Source organism: Eschrichtius robustus, chromosome 5 (genome assembly GCF_028021215.1).
Source record: "Eschrichtius robustus isolate mEscRob2 chromosome 5, mEscRob2.pri, whole genome shotgun sequence".
Lineage (NCBI taxonomy): Eukaryota > Metazoa > Chordata > Mammalia > Artiodactyla > Eschrichtiidae > Eschrichtius > Eschrichtius robustus.
This window is the reverse complement of record NC_090828.1, coordinates 66525700-66548984: the sequence shown is the minus strand read 5'-3', so window position 1 is coordinate 66548984 and position 23285 is coordinate 66525700. Positions and strand designations below refer to the sequence as shown.

The 23285-nt window shown below is 36.4% G+C and overlaps 1 protein-coding gene across 2 annotated transcripts in view; it reads right to left on the bottom strand.

The window, feature by feature from the left end:
• TTC21B (tetratricopeptide repeat domain 21B) overlaps positions 1–22111 on the bottom strand; it is an 85567-nt gene extending 63456 nt beyond the window's left edge. The window contains exons 1-11 of one of the 2 annotated variants that reach the window (XM_068544960.1): positions 21981–22111; positions 16973–17102; positions 16774–16884; positions 13854–14020; positions 11266–11388; positions 8343–8500; positions 4375–4459; positions 3171–3269; positions 1585–1777; positions 1034–1131; positions 526–726 (exon numbers count right to left, since the gene is read on the bottom strand). In XM_068544960.1, coding sequence (XP_068401061.1) covers positions 526–726; positions 1034–1131; positions 1585–1777; positions 3171–3269; positions 4375–4459; positions 8343–8500; positions 11266–11388; positions 13854–14020; positions 16774–16884; positions 16973–17102; positions 21981–22001 — 1386 coding nt within the window. In that variant the 5' untranslated portion in view covers positions 22002–22111. Of the gene's footprint in view, positions 1–525; positions 727–1033; positions 1132–1584; positions 1778–3170; positions 3270–4374; positions 4460–5965; positions 6508–8342; positions 8501–11265; positions 11389–13853; positions 14021–16773; positions 16885–16972; positions 17103–21980 lie in introns of those variants that run through there. The other variant, XM_068544961.1, reaches the window with a different exon arrangement.
• Positions 22112–23285: the final 1174 nt, after the last annotated feature.

Sequence of the window (23285 nt, the reverse complement as noted above, 5' to 3'; positions counted from 1 at the left end):
AGGTGTGTTTTATGAATGAGGAATGGTCCTTGCCTAGACTAAGTAACTGGACTTGCTCCGTGTCACTCCAGAGCAGAAGAAGGACCGATAAACGAGTGAATTTTTTAATATAAAGAGAAGTCTGACTTAACATAGGAAATACAGTCTAATAATCACAGTTATACAATAAGAACTGCATCTCTTGAGTGCATCCGGAGATGGGATGGGCACTTAATGAGGATGTTGTGGAGTACATTCAAATACAAGGTGGGTGTCTGAATTAAATGACCTCTAATAGTTTGTTTAAATTTAAGATTTTAAGATTTTATGAATTACAAATGAATGTTTGTAAACCAACACATTTATTAGTTGATAGTAGTCATTACTGTAAATAGTTTCATTAAAAATTATTTCACCTAATATAGATACAAATACTTCCATTTTAAGATGCAGATTATAGTCTAACATGTAGAACATAATTTATTAGCAACTTTCATAAAACACCATGTAAATGCATCCTTGAAAATAAGTCCCAGAATTACTTACCTGCAATGGACAGAAATTCAGATATTCTGTAATAATTTCTAGCAAGAAATCAGGATTTAACTTCTCAAAATACTGTATGCCAAGAGGTAAATCTTCTAAGTGTGAAAAATGAGTGTCTAGGACATCATTTAACAAATTAATAACTTCTTCTTGTTGTTTATTTTTCTTCATAGCGAGAACTGCATGTAAATAGGTTAATTCCTGGAAAATAGGTAGTTTTCATAAATTACTCCATGCAGCTATAAAGCCATTTATTTCTACTTAGATTTCAAAAGTATATGAAGTGCTATTTATGTACAGTATTTGTTCAAACTTAAATATTAGCTTGGATGGATTTTTAGAATCTTAAGTCTAATTATGCACGGAGGTAAATTAATAAATGTAATTACATATTAAAATTAGTGTACATTAGCCCTCTAAAACCATTACTAAATATTAAGACATTTAAAATTTCATATTTTATAAATAGTAGCTAGGATCTACCATCTGATAAAATAAAATACTATACCGCCGATTTTCCAATAGACTGCTGAATTTCACTAAGGAATTCTAACTGCTGATCTGCATCCTGTAGTTGCCCTTCTATTAATTGACATTGGATAAATCCTAAAAAAAAAAAAAAAAAAAAAAAAGACAAAAATGGCAAAAATCCACATCATTTCAGGTACGTACACTTCAAGCTAACACAAACAATATTAATTAAACAACGGTTTTTTTGCCATAACACATCAAAGTTTTAGATTTAAAAACAAAGACAGAAAGAAGAAAAAGAGTGAAAGAAAAGAAAATGGGTGGCTTTGTACCCACAGAAAATCAGTTACTATGGAATTCATAATTTATGTGAATTATCTCATAAAAATCTATTCTCTTAAGATAGTATTTAAGAAGTAAAAATTTTATTCTTAAAGGTACATGATTTTTTTTTTCTGTTATAGACAGTGGAGAACAGTTTAATTTTAGAAAACCATAAAATATGTCTTTTCTTCTTTAATGGCAGGTATGAAAAGCAATCATTACTCGCATCTGTATGAGGAACACTCATAGATATGGTTGTCATACCAATTAGTGCAGAGACACTGGTTTCATCTAGTGTCATGGCAGTCTTATACCACTTCAATGCCTCTTTAACTTTCCCCTGTAAAATCATTTGGTATCCAAGTTCTGTAGCAAATTCTGATTGCTGAGGAGTTAAACTAAAAGCTCTCTCTAGTAATGTTTGGGTTTTTTGAAGAATCAGTTGACTACGTCCACACTAAAAAGAAAAAAAAAATTTAAGTTACATTAAAACACTTCCACTCGGAAGAATTCATTTTTTCTAAATGTACATATAAATAATTTTTATTTCACAGATTCAGAATGTAGGAAAAAAATAAAATTATTTCATAAAGAAAAATGAAACTGCTCTATTTACTATCTAGACAGTGCAGCAAGAGTTCATATCCTAACAGAACTTAAACAACCTTATGAGTAATGCTTTTAAAAAACAGCTATCTTGAAAAGTTTACTGCTTCTAATGATGCTGCACAAGCAAAATCTTCAGAGCTCTTTTTTCAAACTGTCTCATGATCAGAAACAAAAATCATTACTTTAAGGTTTTATATATATTTATGTGTGTATATATACGTGTGTGTATATCTAGAGTAATATATAGATATATATATTTTATTGAATATATGTATTTTTATTGAATCAAAAACTAGGACAAGGATCTGCTTTACCCCTAAAGACAAGTATACCACCAGTGAGAACCACGCCTTAGAATCTTCTTGAAAAAAAGCCTTCAAAATTATTTCAAGAAATGGCAATGCTGTCAGAATAAGTATATACTTTTTGAACATAACAACTTTGAAGAGTCGTTACTTACTAAATTGTTTGATTTGTTGTAAAGTAATAAAAACCACGTGTCTGGCAGTAGGTAAATAAAAAAAGGTAAATACCCCCCCTTAACTCAAACTTCCATAATAGTGGGGCAGGCGGGGCAGGGGCAGTTCCTCTAAATTTCACATGATCCAACAATCTTTGTTTTTAAATAAGAGAATTCAGTTTATTCATGTCATTTAACAAGTAATATCCTTGATTATTTTCTTTCAACTTTATTTTAATAATTATTTTACTTACTCTGTGTCTCCTTTCCTTATTTACTTTTTTCTAGTTAACTTTTCGATCCTCTCATTTGTAGTGATTTTAAAATTCTGCTGTATTTTGCTATTCCATTCCCAATTACCTTCTTTTTACTGGGTGCTTGTAATAAAATCACTTCTTTATTATTATAAAAAAATAAGATAGCAACCACTTCCCCCACCCAAATAGTCTACTACCCACTTTACAACATTCAAAAAATAGTTTTAAAAACATAAAACAAAGAACAACCCTAGTAAATCCTACGCTCTGATTCCCATTTCCTTTGTCTGGAAGGCACTTCCCTATCCTTAAAGGATTCACAGGTGCCACTTCCTCCATGATACCTCCATGATGGCTTCTGATAGCTGGAAACTGTATCTCCTCTGAACTACCTTAAGAATGTATCACATATTTATAGACACATCACATTTTCACTCTAGGTCATGTGCTTTTTGGTGCCTCAACATTTGTGACTAATTTTGTATTTCCAGCTACAAATAACAGAGCTCTGCTGGCACTCTTACAGTTCTGCTGAAGGCTATTGTGATATTATAAAGAAGTTGAGCATTCTGTGGTTCCATGGCATCCAGTGCATTTCCTAAGTTTTCCAGCTTGGTGGCAGCCTAAAACAAAAAGTATTCAGTATTATTAAAAATAAACTAAGAATAAAAGAACATAATATATGACATGTACACTAATAAATATTATTATTAATATTTTAAAAGATCTTTGCTTTTATAAAGTCCCCTTCTTCCAATGAAATCTTATATGTTGCAAGAGGATAAAAGGTCCTTTTATAAAAAGTTCAATAATTATAAATAAATAACTGCATTTTAAAATGTGTTTCCTTAATAATTGTTATTGAATGGAAACCTTTGGGTTTCCTAAGGGTGGGTAAAGATACCCATAATATTCAATTAACTATACATGCCAAGCTCCCTCTCCAATAATTAATTCATAACACACGAGATATGAATGATAACACATTTACAAACATTACTATAATATGAGATCAGTCCTTGGATTACCTAGATAGCTTGGTTTATATTTAAAATATTTTCTAGAACAGAAAAATCAGATACTTGACATAAATAATTTCAATGCCTGGAAAATTTACTGAAGAGTTGCTCCTCTAAGATTCTTCTAGTATTTACTGAAGTACTTACTAGGTACTATCACATTATCCAATTTAACCAGACTAAATACCAGTCTAAATCTATTACTTGTTATAATACTATTTACTTCAGACTGGATTTTGGCATTCCATAATCTAGTATACAGTCAATGTGTTCACTAGCAGAGAAAACATGTGCCTTATAAGGTCCAATGGGATTTCATCCTAAACCCATTTAACTTATGCAAACTCAATAAAATTGTAAAAGTACTATGAATTATATTTTATATATGTTCTCTTCCATACCCAGTATCACTTGTTACATTAATCATATATATTACTGCACATGAGTTTTACATAGAAACAGCACATGCTGTAGTTAATAATTTTAAAAGTTTTCATGGGTAATTTTAACTACATGATATTTTTGCTTTACTAGGTGATTTAACAAACCCACCTCTTTGTTAAGGTACATTTCTAGGAATCAACTAAAAACTACCATGACATACATTCTAAAACAGCACTTCAAGGCTCTTTTGTATGTGCATGTGTGTGTGTAACTAAATACATATTTAGTATAGGAAACATAAATATAATAGTACAATACAACTTACCTTCTCTATATCCCCCTCCCTACACAAATAGTAAAGGGCCATCATTCTTAGTGCTTCCACACTTTGATTATCTTGCAGCATTAACCTGAAAAAAAAATTTCAGTTAATGTTACGTATTTTTATTTGACGGCTTGAAAACTTGGTTTGCTGATTATTCCACTGTCTAAATAAGAAATTTTAATTAGTAAAGTGACATCTCCTTTATGAAAATTATCAATCTCATTATTTAAACCCCAAAGAATCTCTGGATCTTAATTTTCATATGTTTACGAAAGATGTGAATACATTCTACCATACTCAACAGTATGTTAAAAGAATAATTCACCCTGACCACACAGATTTATTACAAGAATTCCAGGAATGTAAAGATGGGCTGAATATCAAAAACTCTATTAATGGAATTCACAACATTAAAATAGATCCAATGTGGTAAAAATAAATTAGAAAATGTTATTAAAAAATCCTTTTAATAATAGGAACAAAAACAAAACTTAGTAAGAAATATGCAAAAGCTACAGAAATTCCTATAAAACTTTATCAAGGGTATTCAGAAACGGAACTGAATAAATGGGGTAACACACTAGGTTTCTTATCATGCACGGGATGCTATGTTGAATTATTAGCTCCAGCTTTTTCACTCTCCCTGATTACATGCTTTCTGCCATGTAACTGAGCAGTTCCCCCTACAAATGCTGGCTTGTGCTTCACTGCCCCCAACTATAAACCTGGACATTTTTCTTGGCCAATGGGATGTGGATAGGAATGGCGGTGTGCCACGCCTGTTTCAGAGGCATTGCATATTTCTGCTTGTCCTCTGCAACTCTGCTATCACCATAAGAAGGGCTTCCTCTAGGAAGCTGGTGTTCTTTGGCTGGAGCCCAGAGAAGAACACCCTTCGAGTGGACCAGAGTCCAAACTGCAATGAGGTGCCACGCCCTCCCGGCTGGATCTGAAACTTGAAGCAGAGTCCCAGCCACATCTGGACTGGGTCAGTGACCCTAGATGACCCACACCGAAGTACAAATGAGTGCACAGTATCACATACCCTGAGATGTGTGGTTGTTTGCTGTAGATCAATAGCTGCCTAATGATAATACTCATTTGGGGTTAAAAAAATTCTCCCCAAATAATCTACAGACTTAATGTAATTCAACCCAATATCTTATAAAGTTTTTCTTTTTTTTAAACAAGTTATTCTGATAGTCAACTGCAAAAGAAGGGCCAAAAAAGCTATCAAAAAAGAAACATGATGGAGAATTTCCCCTAAAAGATGTAAAAATCCATTAGAAATAAAGGAAAGAACAGATCCAGTTAAAAAGAAAAAAAGGACAAGTCAATATACAGAAAAAAAATAGCTTTTAGCATAAAAAAGATGCTCAATGGCAACATGATCAAGGAAATGAAAAGAAAAATAAGTCACCATTCTTATTCTACCAGATTGTTTAAAAAACAAATAAAAACCCCACATTGACAATAGCCAGAATTGGTAAGGATAGGGGGTGGGCATGCAATAGACTACTAATGAGAATCTTAGTATAATTTCTTACAAGAACAATTTGACAGCATTTATCAAAACGTCAAATGTGTATACCTGAAGCAGAGACTGCAATCTCTCCTCAAGTCCACTCTCCCCTTACTTGCTTGGGCTCAGGGCTAGCCAACACTTCCCAGCCATCTCCGCAAGTAGCCATGGCCAACGTGAGAGGAAGCAGTTTATGGCATTTCTGGGCCTGGGCTTTTAAGAAAAGTGGAATGACTCCTCCACACTCTTTTCCCTCTTACCAGCTGGACACCAATGTCATGAGGTTTTAGGAAATGGCAGAATTGCAAGATGGAGAGCTTGGGTCCCGTGAAGACAGTATGGAAGAAGGCTGCCTGATCAAATCTTACACCCACTCAAAACAGTTACGTGTGACCAAAAAAAAAGCTCACTGTGCTAAAACATATGTTTGGATCTACTTTTTAGAGGAGCTTAGCTTGCCCTTTACTTACTTTAAATCAGTAATCCCTCATTTGGGAAACCATCCTTCAGAAATACTCCTATATGTGTATAAAGGTGTGTGTATGTGTGTATGTGTGTGCGTGTGTGTGTGTGTTCACTGCAATATTTAGAACAGCAAAAAATTAGAAACATGCCTACCAATCGGGAAAGATAAAATAAACTATATTTATGTTCACTTTATAGATGCTATTCATTGTTAATAAACATAAAAGGATATCCATGAAATACTAAGTTAAAGAAAAATCAAGTTTAAAAGCTATATAACAAGTCTATTTTTCACTTTTTAAATGCCCCCCAAGATATATGCATACATTTATACATTTTGTGGATACCTCCCACTCCCACCCCCCCACACAGTGCCTAGAGAGGAAATCTGGAAAAATATAAACATCAGAAAGCTACTTATACCCAAATTGTGGTCTCCAAATACCATTTCTCAGTGAAAGGAATTAGATTGCCCTGGACCATGGCTGATACCTATACAGGGCAGTAAATACACAAAATAACCCTGGTATATCTTGCCATACCAAATAGTAAGGAAACTATCAAAGACTACTAGGGTCATGTCAAAAAAGACTCAAGAACTAACTTGAAGAAGCTACTAGTGGCCAAAGATAACTCAACCTGAGCAATTATAATAACCGAAATGGTTAGAAACACTCAAGTTTAATCCATATCATATAAACAAACCCAAACCACTATCAATCACCAATGGAGAATGCTAGGGATGCTAGGGGCCTTTTTTGTTTGTTTCTGAAACCTGGAAATAAGGGAAAAGACTCAAGCACTTATCCAACTTTTCTTACATGAACTATAACACTAGATAACCAATCAGCAGGTTGGAAGTTTTTCTTTATAGGAGGATTCTAGCTAAGAAATGCAGAAAGAATGACATAACCATACTGTAATCCTAAACCAAGTACCCAGGTACTGAGCTCGAATTGCTGCTAACACCACAAAAAAAGAGAGACAAGCATAGATTATGTCTCTTTGATGGAAGAACACATCAGCACTTACGAATTAACTGCCAAACAAAGAAACAAATATTGAATGTGAATCTAACCTAGTCTCTAGATCCATCACCAATTTATTAGAAATACTGAGGATAGGCAATAAGCTACACAGTTATATGGCATACAATCAATACAATTCATATCATTCAAAACCAGTAGGATAAAAATACTGGTTTCTTTAACTTATTTAGCAAGAACAAAAAGAGGAGGGGGTTGTTGGGGAGAAAGAGGAACAAAGCAGGAAGGGAGGAAAGGAGAGAGGGAACCCTCCAATGCCTTCACACTTCAGAAGAAAAACCAAAATCTTTACCATGACCAACAAGACCCCGTGCTCTGACGTCACCGCCTAGTCATCTTGCTCCTTCCCATCCTTAACCGTATGACACGTACTCTTGCCTCAAGGTCTCTGCACTTGTATTTGCTTCTTACTGCAGTCTTCTCCGGGATGTCTGCAAGCTTGCTCCCTCTGTCAAACGCCATCTTCTAACAGGCCTTCCCTGCCAACCCATAAAATTGAAGCCCCTCCCCCCGGTCCCTATTTCACTTTCCGGCTTTATTTTTTCTCCATTGCACTCATAACTTTTTAACTACGTAATTCTACGTAATTACTACGTAATTACGTAGCACTTACGTAATAACTACGTAATTACGTAGCACTTACGTAATAACTACGTAATTTCTTACTTGTTCTGCTTATTATATAAGCTTCATGAGGTCAGGGATATTTGTCTTTCTGCATATAAGAGTGTTTTAGAATAGCTACCCAGATATTTATGTAAATCAATAAATTCAGCATTTAAAAACAATGCAACGTTAAGGTTTTCCTCAGTTCTATATTGTTTGAAAAATTCAAATTAAAAGAACCTTATAAGAAAAAAATACACATAGATTTTCTTTTTTCTCAAAATTATAACCAGATCCAAAGACACTTGTGACATCTTTTTTTACTTAACCTCTGCGCTGTCTCAACCGTCTGGTCCCAATCCTGCAAGGCTAGTTGTAGTTTCATTTTCTTTACAAAAGCAGGAAGGAAACTTGGAAAGTTCATGATTATCTGGTTCACAGTCTCCAGAGCACCTGAATAATTCTGGCGCATCTCAAGGCACTGTGCCTAATGGGAGAAAAAAGAAAAAAGTGACATCAAAACTGTGATCATATATACTAAGGTTCTCACAGCACTTACCCTGGAAGAGGTAGAATTCTAGTGTTTAACATTTTTTATATTTTTATTTTCTGACCTTTCTGTAAGAAATAGTTTTCACTTTTATAATCAGAAAAACAAAATAACTTTTAATCAAACAAAATTTTAAAACATCACAGAATAAAAATATTTTCCATTATAAGTGACTGTTTTAAAATCCACTTTTAAATAACTGAGAAATATAACTACAGGATGAAAATTTTGAAATATTTTTAGAAACATCATAAGGAATGTTTCTATTTATAACAGAAAAATTACCTTTTAGAATAAAATATTTCCAGGATATTTGCAAGTAGCATTTAAAACTAATAGATATTGTATCTTTTTAAAAAAATTACTTTCAGGCTAAAGAAGATAAGACTTTAAAGAATCAGCAAAATAAAGTGCAAAACTACCTCAATATTTTCACTTCTATGAATTATCTTAAGGACATAAATGGATAAGACCAAAAAGAAGCATATTTATGGCAGAACTATTTATAATAGAAAAAATTAAAATAACCTGAAATGGCCACCTAGGATAAAATGATAGCATATTTACTTAATAAAATTTTAGGTGGCCATTAAAACTCATTCTGTTAATTTGTAGATCAATATTTCCTGACACGAAGAGATGTCATTTACGATATAATAGTTTAGCTGGTTCTCTCCAATGGTGATATTTATTAATTCAGATATTATTGTATTCTAAAATTTTTCTACAATGTACATGTATTACTTTCATAGTCAGAAAATATAAATCTATAAATATAGTAAGTGCTTTAAGAACAGATGATGAGGCATATTTATTATATGTCAGATTTTTAAAAATGTGTTTCTGAATCTCCTTTAGGAATAAATTTAGTCCTAGAATATCTCAGTTCAAAATGAGCATCCAGCCTCAACAGATGTACAGTAAAACTGCAATATATTCCCGAAATCAGTTTGAGATTATGTTCCCATATAATTAAAGGAAAGTATGAGAACCATCCAAAGATGCCACTATGTCAAAATAAATTATTATTTAAATTTCTCAATAGTGGACAATAATAGCAAAAAAGATTAATGCAGATAATTTTTTAAAATATATATGCCTTTGCAATCTGCCTAAATAGCTGGTAACATAAAATAACAAAATCATGCAAATAGACCACATCTAATACTTCCTTAGACCATCACCTCCCATATGAATGCAACACACTATATTAAATGAAACTAAATTTGCTGTATAATTGGTTCATATCATTCCTAGTTGGAATTCAACTAATGCAAGCCTCTTGCTGAATGAACTGAAAAATAAATACATAATTGGAATGGGTCATATCAGAAAAAGAATTTAAACCAGTCTAAAGTATTAGAGGAAAAAGGTAAATCCTTCCTAAGCTGCTTATATTGACACTTGAAATAGCCCTACCTTAGATTACCTACTAGGCTTTTCTTTAAGGAATAGAGGGGAGCAGAAATGATCAAAAAAACTTTTTTAAAAACTTGCTTAAATGCCCATAACCTCTAGCAGTGCCATTAGGCAAAACCTGAGTCCAAGCAGCACGAATACTAGTTGTACCGGTGGCAAACATCTGAACAAGCTCAATAGCCAGGGAAATTGAAAAAGCAATGTAGGGACATTGGCAATAGCTAAGACACCAATAATCCTCGCTTTCTTTTTTATCCCCCCACACCAGATTACTGCTAATTTAATAGACTGTTTTCCTAATATAAATTTAATTTTTTGCTGAAATAAAAAATGATTTTTTTAAATTTAAGGCATTCAGACGGCATCCATGGAATTGAAGAAAAAGTCCAAATTAAACATTTCTACCCACCAATGATTTCTAATGACACTGCCACTTGGTCATCCCTCTCAATGTAAGTTAGATCATGTTATTTCTCTTTTCATTGGCTGCCCATCTATCTGGTTCAAAGCAAAAGCCAAAGGCTTTACAGAATCAGCCAGCCTCTCCTCATTCTCCCCCATGCCCACCTGCCCTGACACTCACCTTCTCTCCCTCTAGCCTTCACTTTTCTCCCCTTCACTCATTCTGCTTTAGTCTCCAGGCCTCCTAGCAATGCCTTCAACATGCCTTAAGGTATTTGAACTCTCTACTCCCCTATTTGTAATGCTCTCCCCAGGTGCCCACAGGGCTTTAACCCTCACCTCCTACATGTCTTTGCTCAAATGTCACTTTCTCTGACCACATCATTTAAAACTGCAAGTTCATACCCCAGTTGTACTTCTCCCTCTTTCCTTGCTTTATTTTTCCATTGTACTTACCACCTTCTAATATAGCATATAATTCACTTACTTTCTTTATTGTCTGTCTCCACCAGTAGAACATAAGCTCCATAAAAGCAAGAGGTTTTATTTTGCTTAGGGCATCCCTAGTATGTAGAGTGATGCCTCACACATATTAGATACATCATAGATGTTTGGTGAGTAAATAATACAGGAACCACCACAACTACCAACAGCAACAACAAAAACAATTAAAACTGATCCAGGATTCAGGAATTTGGCAGGGAGTACTTTTCTCTAGCTTACTGTTCATCGTCCCATACAAATGCAAGTCCCTCCCTGCAGTTGAGAGTTGATAAAAGTAACATAAAAACTATCTTTTTGAGCTACTTGGTTTTGTTGGGTTTCATATATATTACAAATAAATTTTAAAACTTCATTTTATTAACCTAACGCCAACTCACCTTACCCAGCAGAGCAAAAATATCATTTCCATCTTGTAATCCCTCTTCAAAATACCTCAGTGCTTTTTTAGTATAAGGTTCTTTTCCTCTTGTAATATCAAGCCATGCTTTCAAAACCTGTCCCTGTAAAATGAATAATTCTAATATTTTCATTTTTTTGGAAATGAAAGAAATAAATGTTGATGAAGAAGTTAAACTAAGCATCATTCTTATTTGTAATTAGTAACAAAAATCACTCTATCAAATAATGTTATGAAAAATAAAACTGCAATAAAATCACTTTCAAACCCTTGCTAGTCTACAGTCTTGGGAACTATTATGAATTTCAGCCTTTAAGATTACTACTGTAGGGCTTCCCTGGTGGCGCAGTGGTTGAGAATCTGCCTGCCAATGCAGGGGACACGGGTTCGAGCCCTGGTCTGGGAGGATCCCACATGCCGCGGAGCAACTGGGCCCGTGAGCCACAATTACTGAGCCTGCGCGCCTGGAGCCTGTGCTCTGCAACAAGAGAGGCCGCGACAGTGAGAGGCCCGCGCACTGCGATGAAGAATGGCCCCCGCTTGCCACAACTAGAGAAAGCCCTCGCACAGAAACGAAGACCCAACACAGCCATAAATAAATAAATTAATTAATTAAAAAAAAAAAAAAAGAAAAAAAAAAGATTACTACCGTGGTCGATATTAATATTAAGGAGCTTGTAAAATATTCCCTTAATACTAAATAACCAATATTCTTACATGGGGCTTTGCTAATAAATTACTAATAACTGCTAAACATGTAATTCAATACATAAGTAAGAATTTGTTACCTCTTTTTGGGGAAACAGACCAAATGAACTAAGATGGGAAAAAAGAAGTGCCTTGCTTCACATTTATTAAAAATTAAGATAATTTGGCAACTATCTCAACCTCTTTGACTAGTCCAGTGAGCTTCAAGTGAAAGGATAAAATGGCCTCAGAAATTAAAAAATGAAGAAGCCATGAACGTTTACCTTCAGAAATGTTAGTGAGCCAATGGACTGTAAGGTTTATAGGATTAGAAAGAAGATGAATACACGTTGATTATTTTTCTTTTTAATGCCAAATAAAAAATTATGAAAACTGCTCGTCTGTCAAAAAATTTCTAGGTTAATTAATAAACCTTATAAATCTTTAACTAAGATCATATTTACTTCCCTATATTTCACCTGAAAAGACAGGTAAGAATACTTAAACAATGTTACTTCTACTCATTAGATCACTGTACTTTCTTGAATCATTTCAACTGTGTGGATGATTCCCAACCTTTATTTTTAGTCCAGTACCTTTTCTAATTTTTTCTCTTCTTTTTCTAAAAGGTCATCTACTGTCTCCATCTCACTGTTCTGTCAGAGCCTGAAATATAGAATGTCTAAAACCAAACACATCACCTCCCTCCAAGATTACCTTCTCATCCCAAAGTATTTTCTAGTCACGTTAACTGGTCTCTGAATTGTCCAGGCTTAAAACCTCAGAGGGACATCCTTGATATCTGACACCTCAATATCTTTCCCTCAATATTTATAATAAGTTGAAAAGTCCTGTGGGTATTTGATAATTCTCAAATTCCTACCCACTGAATAGTATTTTAGTGTAGGCCCTTAAAGCCTTCTGCCAGAAAGTACTATCTTTGGGGGCCTGCATTCTGGTTTCTTCCCAGGTCAGTTCATCCTATAAACCTTTGCTAAATTAATCTTCTGAATTTGTACTTTAATAACATCACTGACATGATTAAAAATCTTCAATGACCCTCAGTGCATATCAAATTAGATATAAGTATTTGTACCTAGCCATCAAGATCCTTCAATTTGTCCCAACCCACTTTTCCAACCTTTTCTTCCACGCTCTTCTTCTCTGTACCCTGTATTCCCATCAGGTGTGAGGTTCTCACTGTACCCAGACCTACACGTCTCCTTGTTCTTCTCCTTTCTATCTATTATCTCCCACCCTGGGAGTATCTACTTCCCTTTTCCATAATCTTTGCCTGTGGAAACTGTATCCATCTTTCAGGTTTTAGCTCAAATGCTACTTCCTTCAAGAAATTCTTCTTCATTCGCCTAACAGTTATCGATGTGATCTCCCCTTGAGTACATAAAATAGTGCCTAGCACAAAGTAAATGAGCAATAAATGTTAACTATTATTTTCCTGCACATTTTAATCACACTTCTCTCATTCCATTTGTCAATTTTCTCACAATGTTAATTGGGTGTGTGCTCTATAACACTGCTAGATGATCCAGTCGTGAAAGTAAAGTTTGTGTATTTTTTATCTTTCTATTATTAACAGTGCAAATAATGGTGCCTTGTACCTAGAGCAGTTCAATAAGGAGAGTGGGAGGGAAGGAAGGAGAAAGAAAAGGAGGGAAGGAACCAGGGAGGGCTCTTGTCAAGAGTTAATAAATAACATTAAAAAAAAAAAACCTTAGAGAACTACAATTTTATAAAATAATAAAATATTAAAATAAGGCTGTTATTTATAAAATGAGAATAGAGTGGGCAATAACAAAGCTTTTATATAAATAACATAAGCTTCCTTTAATGTTAGTATTTCAAAATAAGAAAACCAGCTACCTCTTTACTACCATTTGACATTTTGATCATTCGGTCAACATATTCTCTCGCCTTATCGTGACGACCAATGTGCCACAAAAATAAGCCTGCATGGTACAAAGCTTTTGGTCCAGCTCCTTTACGCTGCTCCTTCACTCTGGCATCTGATTCCAGAATAGCTTCTCTATCTGGGAGAAGGAGAAAAAGACATTAAGTGAAAATTAAATTCTAGATTAAGAGTTTATAATAGGTCAGATAATTAACAGCAGAGAATATAGTTCTTCTCTCTACAGCAGCACTAATAAAAATAAAATGCAAGCCACATACGTAATTTAAAATTTCCTAGTAGTCACATCAAAGAAGTAGAAACAAGTAAAATTCACTTTAATAATATATTTTATTTAACCCAATATATCCAAATTATCATTTCAACACATAATTGATTTGAAAATTATTAAGAAGATACTTTTTTTTTGTCTTACTAAATCTTTAAAATCTGGTACGCACTTTACACAAAGCACATCTCAATTAAGATGTGAAATTTTCTTCAGCAAATCTTTATACTTAGATTTCATAAAATTTATTTTGGAAAAAGCAGAATCATATACTTGTTCTAAACATAATTTTTCTAACTGAATCAAGTATCAGTTTTAAATTTTAAAGTAAATTAATTAGAATTAAATTTAAAATTCATGTCCTCAAACGAGACACATTTCAAGTGCTCTACAGCCACCTGTGGCTAATGACCACTGTGACCACACTACAGTTCTACAGTTCATGTCATTCTCAAGACATAAAGGCTATATACGCAAATATTTTTTTTTAATAATAAGATGAAAAAGTTGGCAATGATTCTAAAATGAGACAACTATTAGGGGCAAATTCAGAACTAGGAGTCAAATTACCCTACTTCCTAATCCAATTCTAAAACATATAACCAAGCCAGGCTGCTGTCACAGGTCAATGAAAGGTGGTATAAACTGCTACTTATATAGTTAATACTGACTGCCTGACTGCTCCCTTAAAAAGATGGTCTATGCCTAGAACTCTAATCACTTCTCTTTAATCTGTTATGTAAATGCTTGGGACACAAATGTCAGTTAGATCCAAATCCCAGGTCGGATCAAAATGTGGATCAGCTAGGCAACAGAAAGAAGAAATGTCCAAGTTGAGGACTGAGATTCTAACAGACCACCTTTCTGGAAATGGCTACCAAGGAAAGGTACATGACTCTTCCTTTTAACTCTAATGATACAAATTTAAATTTAAATGTGGAATTACTAAGGTACAATTTTACGAGTTTAGGAAACAAAATTGTACTCTGGAGGGCTAGAGATTGCTTGGCAAGGGACCCCTTCTGCCCTGCCTACAGCACACCCACTGCAACACCTTCAGAAGTTCTCACTAAATAGGCATGATACAGAAACAGAACTTATCGGGGCAGGAGCAGGCACTGTACCTTCCTGCCCAGATTTCCATCAAGTCCCTAGCAGGGCATCAGCTAGCTGTGATAGTCTGCATAAAGCTAGTTCTTTCCAGATATCAGCTCAAGTTCTTAATGCATCACAGCCCTTTAATAAACAGGGCTTACATTAGCATTCAGGAAGAATGTATGAGAACAATGTAGGCTCTTCCTAGGCGAGACAGACAGACATCTGGGCCTCTCCTGAACTCAAGCGCACTCAGCATTATTATGGAGGAAAGTCGAGTGAGTACTCAGGTGTCTCTAAACAATCCTGGAAATCACATTTTCTAACACAACCAGTACTCTTGGGAGTAACCAATTAAATAAAAACTTGATTCTAGGAAGAAAACATTTTGTTAATTTCTCTCTTTTTTTTTTTAAGGCTTACTGACTACAGCTCTCCTACACCAATTCCCTGCTCCAGCTACACACACTCCTGCTGGAACATAGAGGAAGGGGATCCAGAGATGAACCTAATCCTGAACCATTTCCACATATTTGCCCATCGAGTTCTCCTGTCTGAGAAGATCAAGTCCCCATTTCCACAAAGTCTTCCCAGCCTACTCCTATGGATAAACAGTACATGCCATGTCCCCACACTTTCTTAAAAGTTTTAGAAAGCATCTAGTCGTTATATTTGTTTATGAACTAAATATATTAGTATTTTAAATAACTTTTTATTTATTTGTACAAGTATATGTGGGTGAAGGATGTAAGTGATACTTTGCTTAAGAAAAAACTGTTTCCTAATATTTAAAAAAATTTGACATTTGGTAATTGTTTAATTATTTGAAACAAGATCTATTTTTACAATGCTATTAGCTGTTACTGGATATATATGGATGAATACAATACTATTTCTTTTTTATTACCTATAATTCCAATACTGTTCTGCCTCAGCCATTAAGATATGCTATGTATTAAGACAGTGCACACTATTTTAATTGCTGGTTTATGTATAAAGTTCCTTCTATAATCTAATCATATTTCCCAACCTACTACTGGATAAAAATTTACTGAATATCTTCCAAAGAGCTAGCCCCCCTGGGGGATGTAAAGGCTTTTAAGAAGCTCAAGATATAGTAGAAGAGAGAAACTGCATGTAGCTATATATGCACAAAACAAGTTGTAAAGTTGGCTGCTGCAGAGTAATTTATGTATATACCTGTTTTGAGCTGTCCTTTTTTGGTTTAACCATTGCTAATATTTATTCACCTTTACATTAATTCAAACAATTCCTACATACTAATGAAACTTCTGCCATAGGATATAAGGAATATGAAAGCAATAGAAGACCCATATTTCTCATGCTTGATAAACTTAGTCTTGTCAGGAAGATAAAACAACTATGACATAAATAGTATCTACAGATAATACATAATACAGTATGATTAGACTGAATGTTAAGGTAATTGAGAAAAATCAAAATGAATTGAGTAGAAAAAACTGTCTAAGCATTGTACTTAAATACTATACCTGGATTGGGACTCATTTTATGAGTGTATATCAGTGCAATTAGAGAACAAAGTGATACATCTTGTTTATTTTTAATAGCCTCAAATTCTCGAAGAGCTTCTTGAGTTTTACCTGAAAATCAAAATTACGAAGTGAAAATTGTTCTTCGTGCAAAACAAGAATTTAAAACTTATGGAAATGTTTAATAATTAGCTCATACCTTCCATTAATGTACCATAGGCATAATAAAACCTGAAGATGGGATCACTGCCATACCTCTTAGTTCCCTCACTGGCCGCAAGTAACACATGATGGAAATATCTCTCTTGACAATAGTAATTAATCAAAGTCTAAGAGGAAATAAAGACAAAATGTTAAAAGAGATTCTGATGTTCTGAAATACTCTAAGCAGATATTAACCTAAGATCTTGAATAATCTAAAACTTTGATAACGTGTTTTTTTCTTCCAAGTTCCTTAAATACTGTTAAAGGCTAGCACTTAAGGAATGTAGAATACAGTGAACACAAAATTATTGAAATAACTCAATGTTTTCTAATAATTTCCATCTTTTTTTTCCTACACTATTTCTTAACAATACTGAAGTCAGGGTATTTTCACCTCTTTCCTTTCCCCACATTTTCTTAAGGTTTTAGAAAATGGGAAAACAGACAAAAAGCAGGAATTAAAAAAAAAAAAAAAAAAAAGGACAAGAGGCTTCCACTGCCAGACCAGGTTTCTTTTAAAAACAAAAACCCTTCTATTTTGTTTTTATAGCATCACAAAGTAATGACCAATTAAACTCAGCAATTGATTGTCAAAGGTTATCTTGTTTTCTGAGTTCCACAACAAATAACTGTCAGTAAAACAAAGGATCTATTTTTTAATGGAAATCACTATCATTAGGCTTTTTTCAAAATTATATTATTTATACATGAGGCAGAAAACTAGTATCGGGAGATACAAAGTTCTGATTAATTGGAGCTATGCTTTACACCATTTTTCTCAGGATCACATCTAAGGCTTAGTTGCTAACCTAATCAAAGAGGGAAACCATATTCACTATCACCATGATATACCTGATTCACTCCCACAAACCAATTCGGGCCATCCCCTACCTCCCTGGTCTGACTCTTCAGCTGGTTCAGCAGGAGCAAGAAATACAGACGAAGCACTGATTGACAGGATTAAAATGAGTGTCTGAACAGCTTTTTTTTTTTTTTTTACAGTCCATTGTTTCTAGAGGGCTACAGTCCACACGCTTCTCTAGAACAGTCTGGCAAACATCCTCCAACTTTTACTCTGCTTCCCTCCTGTGGTTACTGTTCTCCAGTCCCTTCTCAGCCACTGTTTCTTCAAAGTGTGATCCGGACACCAATTCCAAGATCCCCGCAGCACACCTCAGGAAAGTGCAGTTTTCCTCCAGAGCCCTTTCCCTAAGGTTGCAAATGACTTCTTAGCTTGCCACAACTAAGGACACTTTTAATATCATCTTACTTGACTTCTGTCCAGCGTTTAGTATCACTAAGCACCTATAACTCTCCTAAAAGGCAGTGGCATGGTATCATAAAAAGGGCATGGATTTTAAGACCTGTTTTCAATTTTCTGGTCCATCTTATAGCCACTCAGTTTGCTCATTTGTAAAATGCTGGTAGTCATTTATAGGTCATTGTAAGGATTGAGATATCATACTGTAAAACTCCTATTCCAAAAAAAAAAAAAAGTTCCTCCAAACCCCGAATGTTGATATTAAAAAAAAAAAAAAAAACACGTGTCCAGCCAAGACCTCTCATCACAGCTCCAGATTCCTATTTCAATTTCCCCAAAACCCAAGCCAGACATGGCATCAGGAATCCTCTCTTCCTGTTTGCACAGTCCCCATAAGTTTAACCAGTCAGTAGGTTCTTCTTCTGTTGTTCTAGTCTGCTTCCCACTCCCCGCACCTATTTCCACTCCCTTGGTTCAGGTTATAGGTTGTTCAATCCAGCAAACATTTACTGACTGCTACGAGTGCCAAGCACTGGGCTAGGTACGGTGAACATGAAGATGAATAAGATATGGTTCCTGTCCCAGAAAAGCTTAAAATTTTCAACTGAGACTAGAATCTAAAGACTATTTGAACCCACACACCTACGGTCAATTAATCTTCCACAAAGGAGGTAAGAATATACAATAGAGAAAAGACAGTCTCTTCAGCAAGTGGTGCTGGGAAAGCTGGGCAGCCGCATGTAAATCAATGAAGTTAGAACACATCCTCACACCATACACAAAAATAAACTCAAAATGGCTTAAAGACTTAAATATTAAGACATGACACCATAAAACTCCTAGAAGAGAGCATAAGGCAAAACATTCTCTGACATAAATCGCACCAATGTTTTATTACGTCAGTTTCCCAAGGTAATAGAATTAAAAGCAAAAATAAACAAATGGGACCTAATCAAACTTAAAAGCTTATGTACAGCAAAGGAAACCACAAACAAAATGAAAAAACCTACGGAGTGGGAGAAAATATTTGCAAATGATGTAACTGACAAGGGCTTAATTTTCAAAATATACAAAGAGCTCAAACAACTCAGGGAAAAAAAAGGACCTGGTGGCGCAGTGGTTGGGAGTCTGCCTGCCAATGAGGGGGACACGGGTTCGAGCCCTGGTCTGGGAGGATCCCGCATGCCGCGGAGCGGCTGGGCCCGTGAGCCACGATTGTTGGGCCTGCGCGTCTGGAGCCTGTGCTCCGCAACAAGAGAGGCCGCGATAGTGACAGGCCCGCGCGCCGCGATGAGGAGTGGCCCCCGCTTGCCGCAACGGGGGTAAGCCCTCACACGGAAACGGGGACCCAATGCAGCCATAAAAAATAAATAAATAAAAATTAAAAAACAAGAAAAAAAAAAAAAAAGCCCAACAACCCAATCAAAAAATGGGCAGAAGACCTAAATAGACACTTCTCCAAAGTAGACATACAGATGGCCAACGGGCACATGAAAAGATGCTCAACATCGTTATTTATTAGAGAAATGCAAGTCAAAGCAACAATGAGGTACCACCTCACACCGGTCAGAATGGCCATCATTAAAAAAATCTACAAATAACAAATGCTGGAGAGGGTGTGGAGAAAAGGGAACCCTACTACACTGTCGGTGGGAATAAAGTTGGTGCAGCCATTATGGAAAACCGTATGGAGGTTCCTCAAAAAACTAAAAATAGAGTTGCCGTAAGATCCCGCAATCCCACTCCTGGGCATATATCTGGATGATACTGTATGATCCCGGATGATCCTGCAATCCCACTCCTGGGCATATATCCGGAGAAAATTCAAAAAGATACATGCATGCCAATGTTCACAGCAGCACTATTTACAATAGCCAAGACATGGAAACAACCTAAATGTCTATTGACAGATGAATGGATAAAGGAGATGTGGTGTGTGTGTGTATACACACACACACACACACAATGGAATACTATTTGGCCATAAAAAAGAATGAAATAATGCCATTTGCATCAACATGGATGCAACTAGATATTATCATACTAAGTGAAGTAAGTTAGAAAGAGAAATACCGTATGATATCACTTATATGTGGAATCGAAAGTATGACACAAATGAATTTATCTACGACACAAAAACAGACTAAGACACAGAGAAGAGACTGATGGTTGCCAAGGGGGAGGGGAGGTGGGGTAGAGATGGATTGGGAATTTGGGGTTAGCAGATGCAAACTATTATATAGATAATGGATAAACAACAAGTTCCTACTGTATAGCACAGGGAGCTATATTCAAATAATTCAAATTTCAGTGTCCGTAAGTAAAGTTTTATTGGAACAAAGCCATGTTTAAGTATTGTCTATAGCTGCTTTCATGATACGATGGCAGATTCGATGCCACAGAGACCCTATGGCCCATAAAGCCTGAATATGTACCACCTGGCCCTTTAAAGTTTGCTGTTCTACTTAAGGCTCCTGTTCTAGAACGTTAAGTAGAACAGGGATTATTGGATAACAAGGTTAGAAGAAAGCTAGGGTCAAGAAGGGCCTCCGATTGAGTTGATCCTCTAGTCTAAGTGATGAGGAGTTAAATCAGTTTTTAGCATGAAAGTGTTTTTATTAAAAAATTCATTTGGGTGGCAGTACAAAGGATAAATTTAAGGGGATGAAAATACTTAAGGGGATGAGGGAAGGCTTCACAGGAAGATAATGCAAAACTTTAGGCAAAAAAGCAAAAGACACTCCAGCACCCTCATCACTGCCAAACTGTCTTCCAACCACTCCTCACCAGCTAACATGGTACACATTGCATTTACCTGTTTACTGACTGACTCCCCCTCGCCAAATGTAGAAAGATTTGGGAGGGTTTTTCTTAGCTTTATTACTGCAGGGCTTATTATCTTCAGGCTTAGAATAGTGCCAGACACATGGGAGGCATTCAATAAACATCTGTTGAATTAATTTAATTAAGGTTTTCGCCAACATTAGATTATAAATTCACAGTCCCTGTGAAGGCGGGGACTGTTCCTTTCTGTTCATCACTATCTCCAGCTCCAGTGGACACACAGTGAGCCCTCCATCAATATGTGTTGAATAAGGGAATCAGTGAACAAATGAATGGAGAAGATAATCATCCTAAAAAGTAACTTCTTTTACTTTCAAGTTTCATGTCTTTGTTTTCATATCATTTCTTACGTGGACCGTCATTAAATATTTGCTGAACGGATGCATCAGTGATAAAGTGATAAACAGAGAAGACCATCACCCTAAAATACTCCTCCATTTTCAAGCCTATGTCTTTAACTGATTTCGTATCATCTTTCCGTGCTCGTTTTACCGTCCCACGGGGGGAGCTGGCACTAGTTTGCTGTAAGTCCTTAAAAATTGCACCCGGGAGACGCACTAGGCGTCCTATGTTGACCAAACCTTCCGAGTAAACAGGGTACAAAAGTAAAAGTAAACACGACCTACAGGGTGGGAAAAGCACACTAACGGCAATTCGGAAAGCAGCGCGCGGGTAAGGCTGCCCAGACCTCAAGATTGCAAAGCAGGGCCCGCGGAGGGAGAGCAAGTGATGTAGGTTACAGGCCCGCACCCCAGGCGGGGACACCTAGCCAGCCGGGGCGGCAGGTACCGCAGGGTAACAACGGCCTAGCCAGGTCGGCCCGCGAGCTCCCCACGCCCCCCGGCCCCTCGCCAGCCCGGCACCCCCCCACGGCAACACACGGCCAGCTCTTGCTCACCTTCAGCCCCTGCGAGTCCATGGCTGCCAAGGCCGAGCCGCGTGCCTCCTGGGCGCGCGCCTGCCGAAGCCCAGCAGAAGAGCCAAGGGTCTCAGGGTCTCAGGGTCTCGCAGCCCAGGCCCAAACCAGCTTGGGACGCGGCGGGAGGGGCGGGGCGGGGCGGGGCCGCGCCGCCATTGGCTGCCGGCGGAGGGGGCGGGCCCTCGCGGCGGGGATTGCGGGGGTCGAGGCACGGGCGGGGACCCAGAGGGAGGGCGGAGGGTGGGGAAGGGGGCGCGACCAACCGGATGCTGGGTGAGGCGGAGGTCAAACAGCGAAACGACCCTAGGGGCACCGTGGGTGGGCGGGCCTGAGGATTAGGAATTAAAGAATGAAGGAAATGGGGGAGGACGTAGGAAAAAGGGCAAGTCTGTTTCCCATCTCCGGCTACAAAGCAAGACACCATTTTCTACACGTTTGTGTAGAGGCGGGTTCCCGCAATGCGGCTATTTAGAAGGCCTCACCAGCTCAGAGAAAAACCTTTAACTTTCACATGTAGTAGTTGCATTATGGCCACAAGGTGGAGCAGAAAAATCACAAGTTCTTAACAGAAGGGGATGAGCTTCTTGCGCCCATCTTTGCAGGCAGTGCTGCAATCCCGTGTTTTTTGTTAGAAAGCACGTTAAATTAGTCTTCTTTTTTTTTTTTTTTTTTTACCAGCCCTGATAATGGGAGGAACCAATGAAGTAAACCTATTTTTTCAGTTAAAAAAAAAAAAAACACTGCTGATTTTAAACTGAGAATAAAATTAATCCCTACGCAAACGTTTATGTTTGCACCGATCAGGCAACTGTCTGTTGCTCGTAGATTTCTTCAGTTACTTAGTGAATTGAATTGAAATAGAATGAACAAAGAGATTTCCTATTTCTGCCTAAAGATATTTTTAAAATAAGATTTGAGGTTTAAGTAATCTTTGTGGAATCTTTTACATGGATCCCAAATTTCAATCCTAGTTCTAATTATCTTACTTGAGTTGATGTGATTCGTAGTTGCCTTAATCAGATTTTAAGTTTGTTAAGCAGTCAACGAACATTAACCTTTTTCCATGCCAGTAGGTTAGGTAATGACGATCTTGAGGGAAAGGGTGAGTATGATTACAGACTTCAGTGCCAGGCAATATTTCTCACTGGTTTCCCTTAAAAGAGCATTCTACCCAGAGAGGCACATATTATTTTCATGAAGATTGCTTTTGTTTGTTTCCATCATTCATAGTCAAGCTAAATGTTTGTGATAAAGGACAGCTGGTAATACCTGCTGGTCTGATTT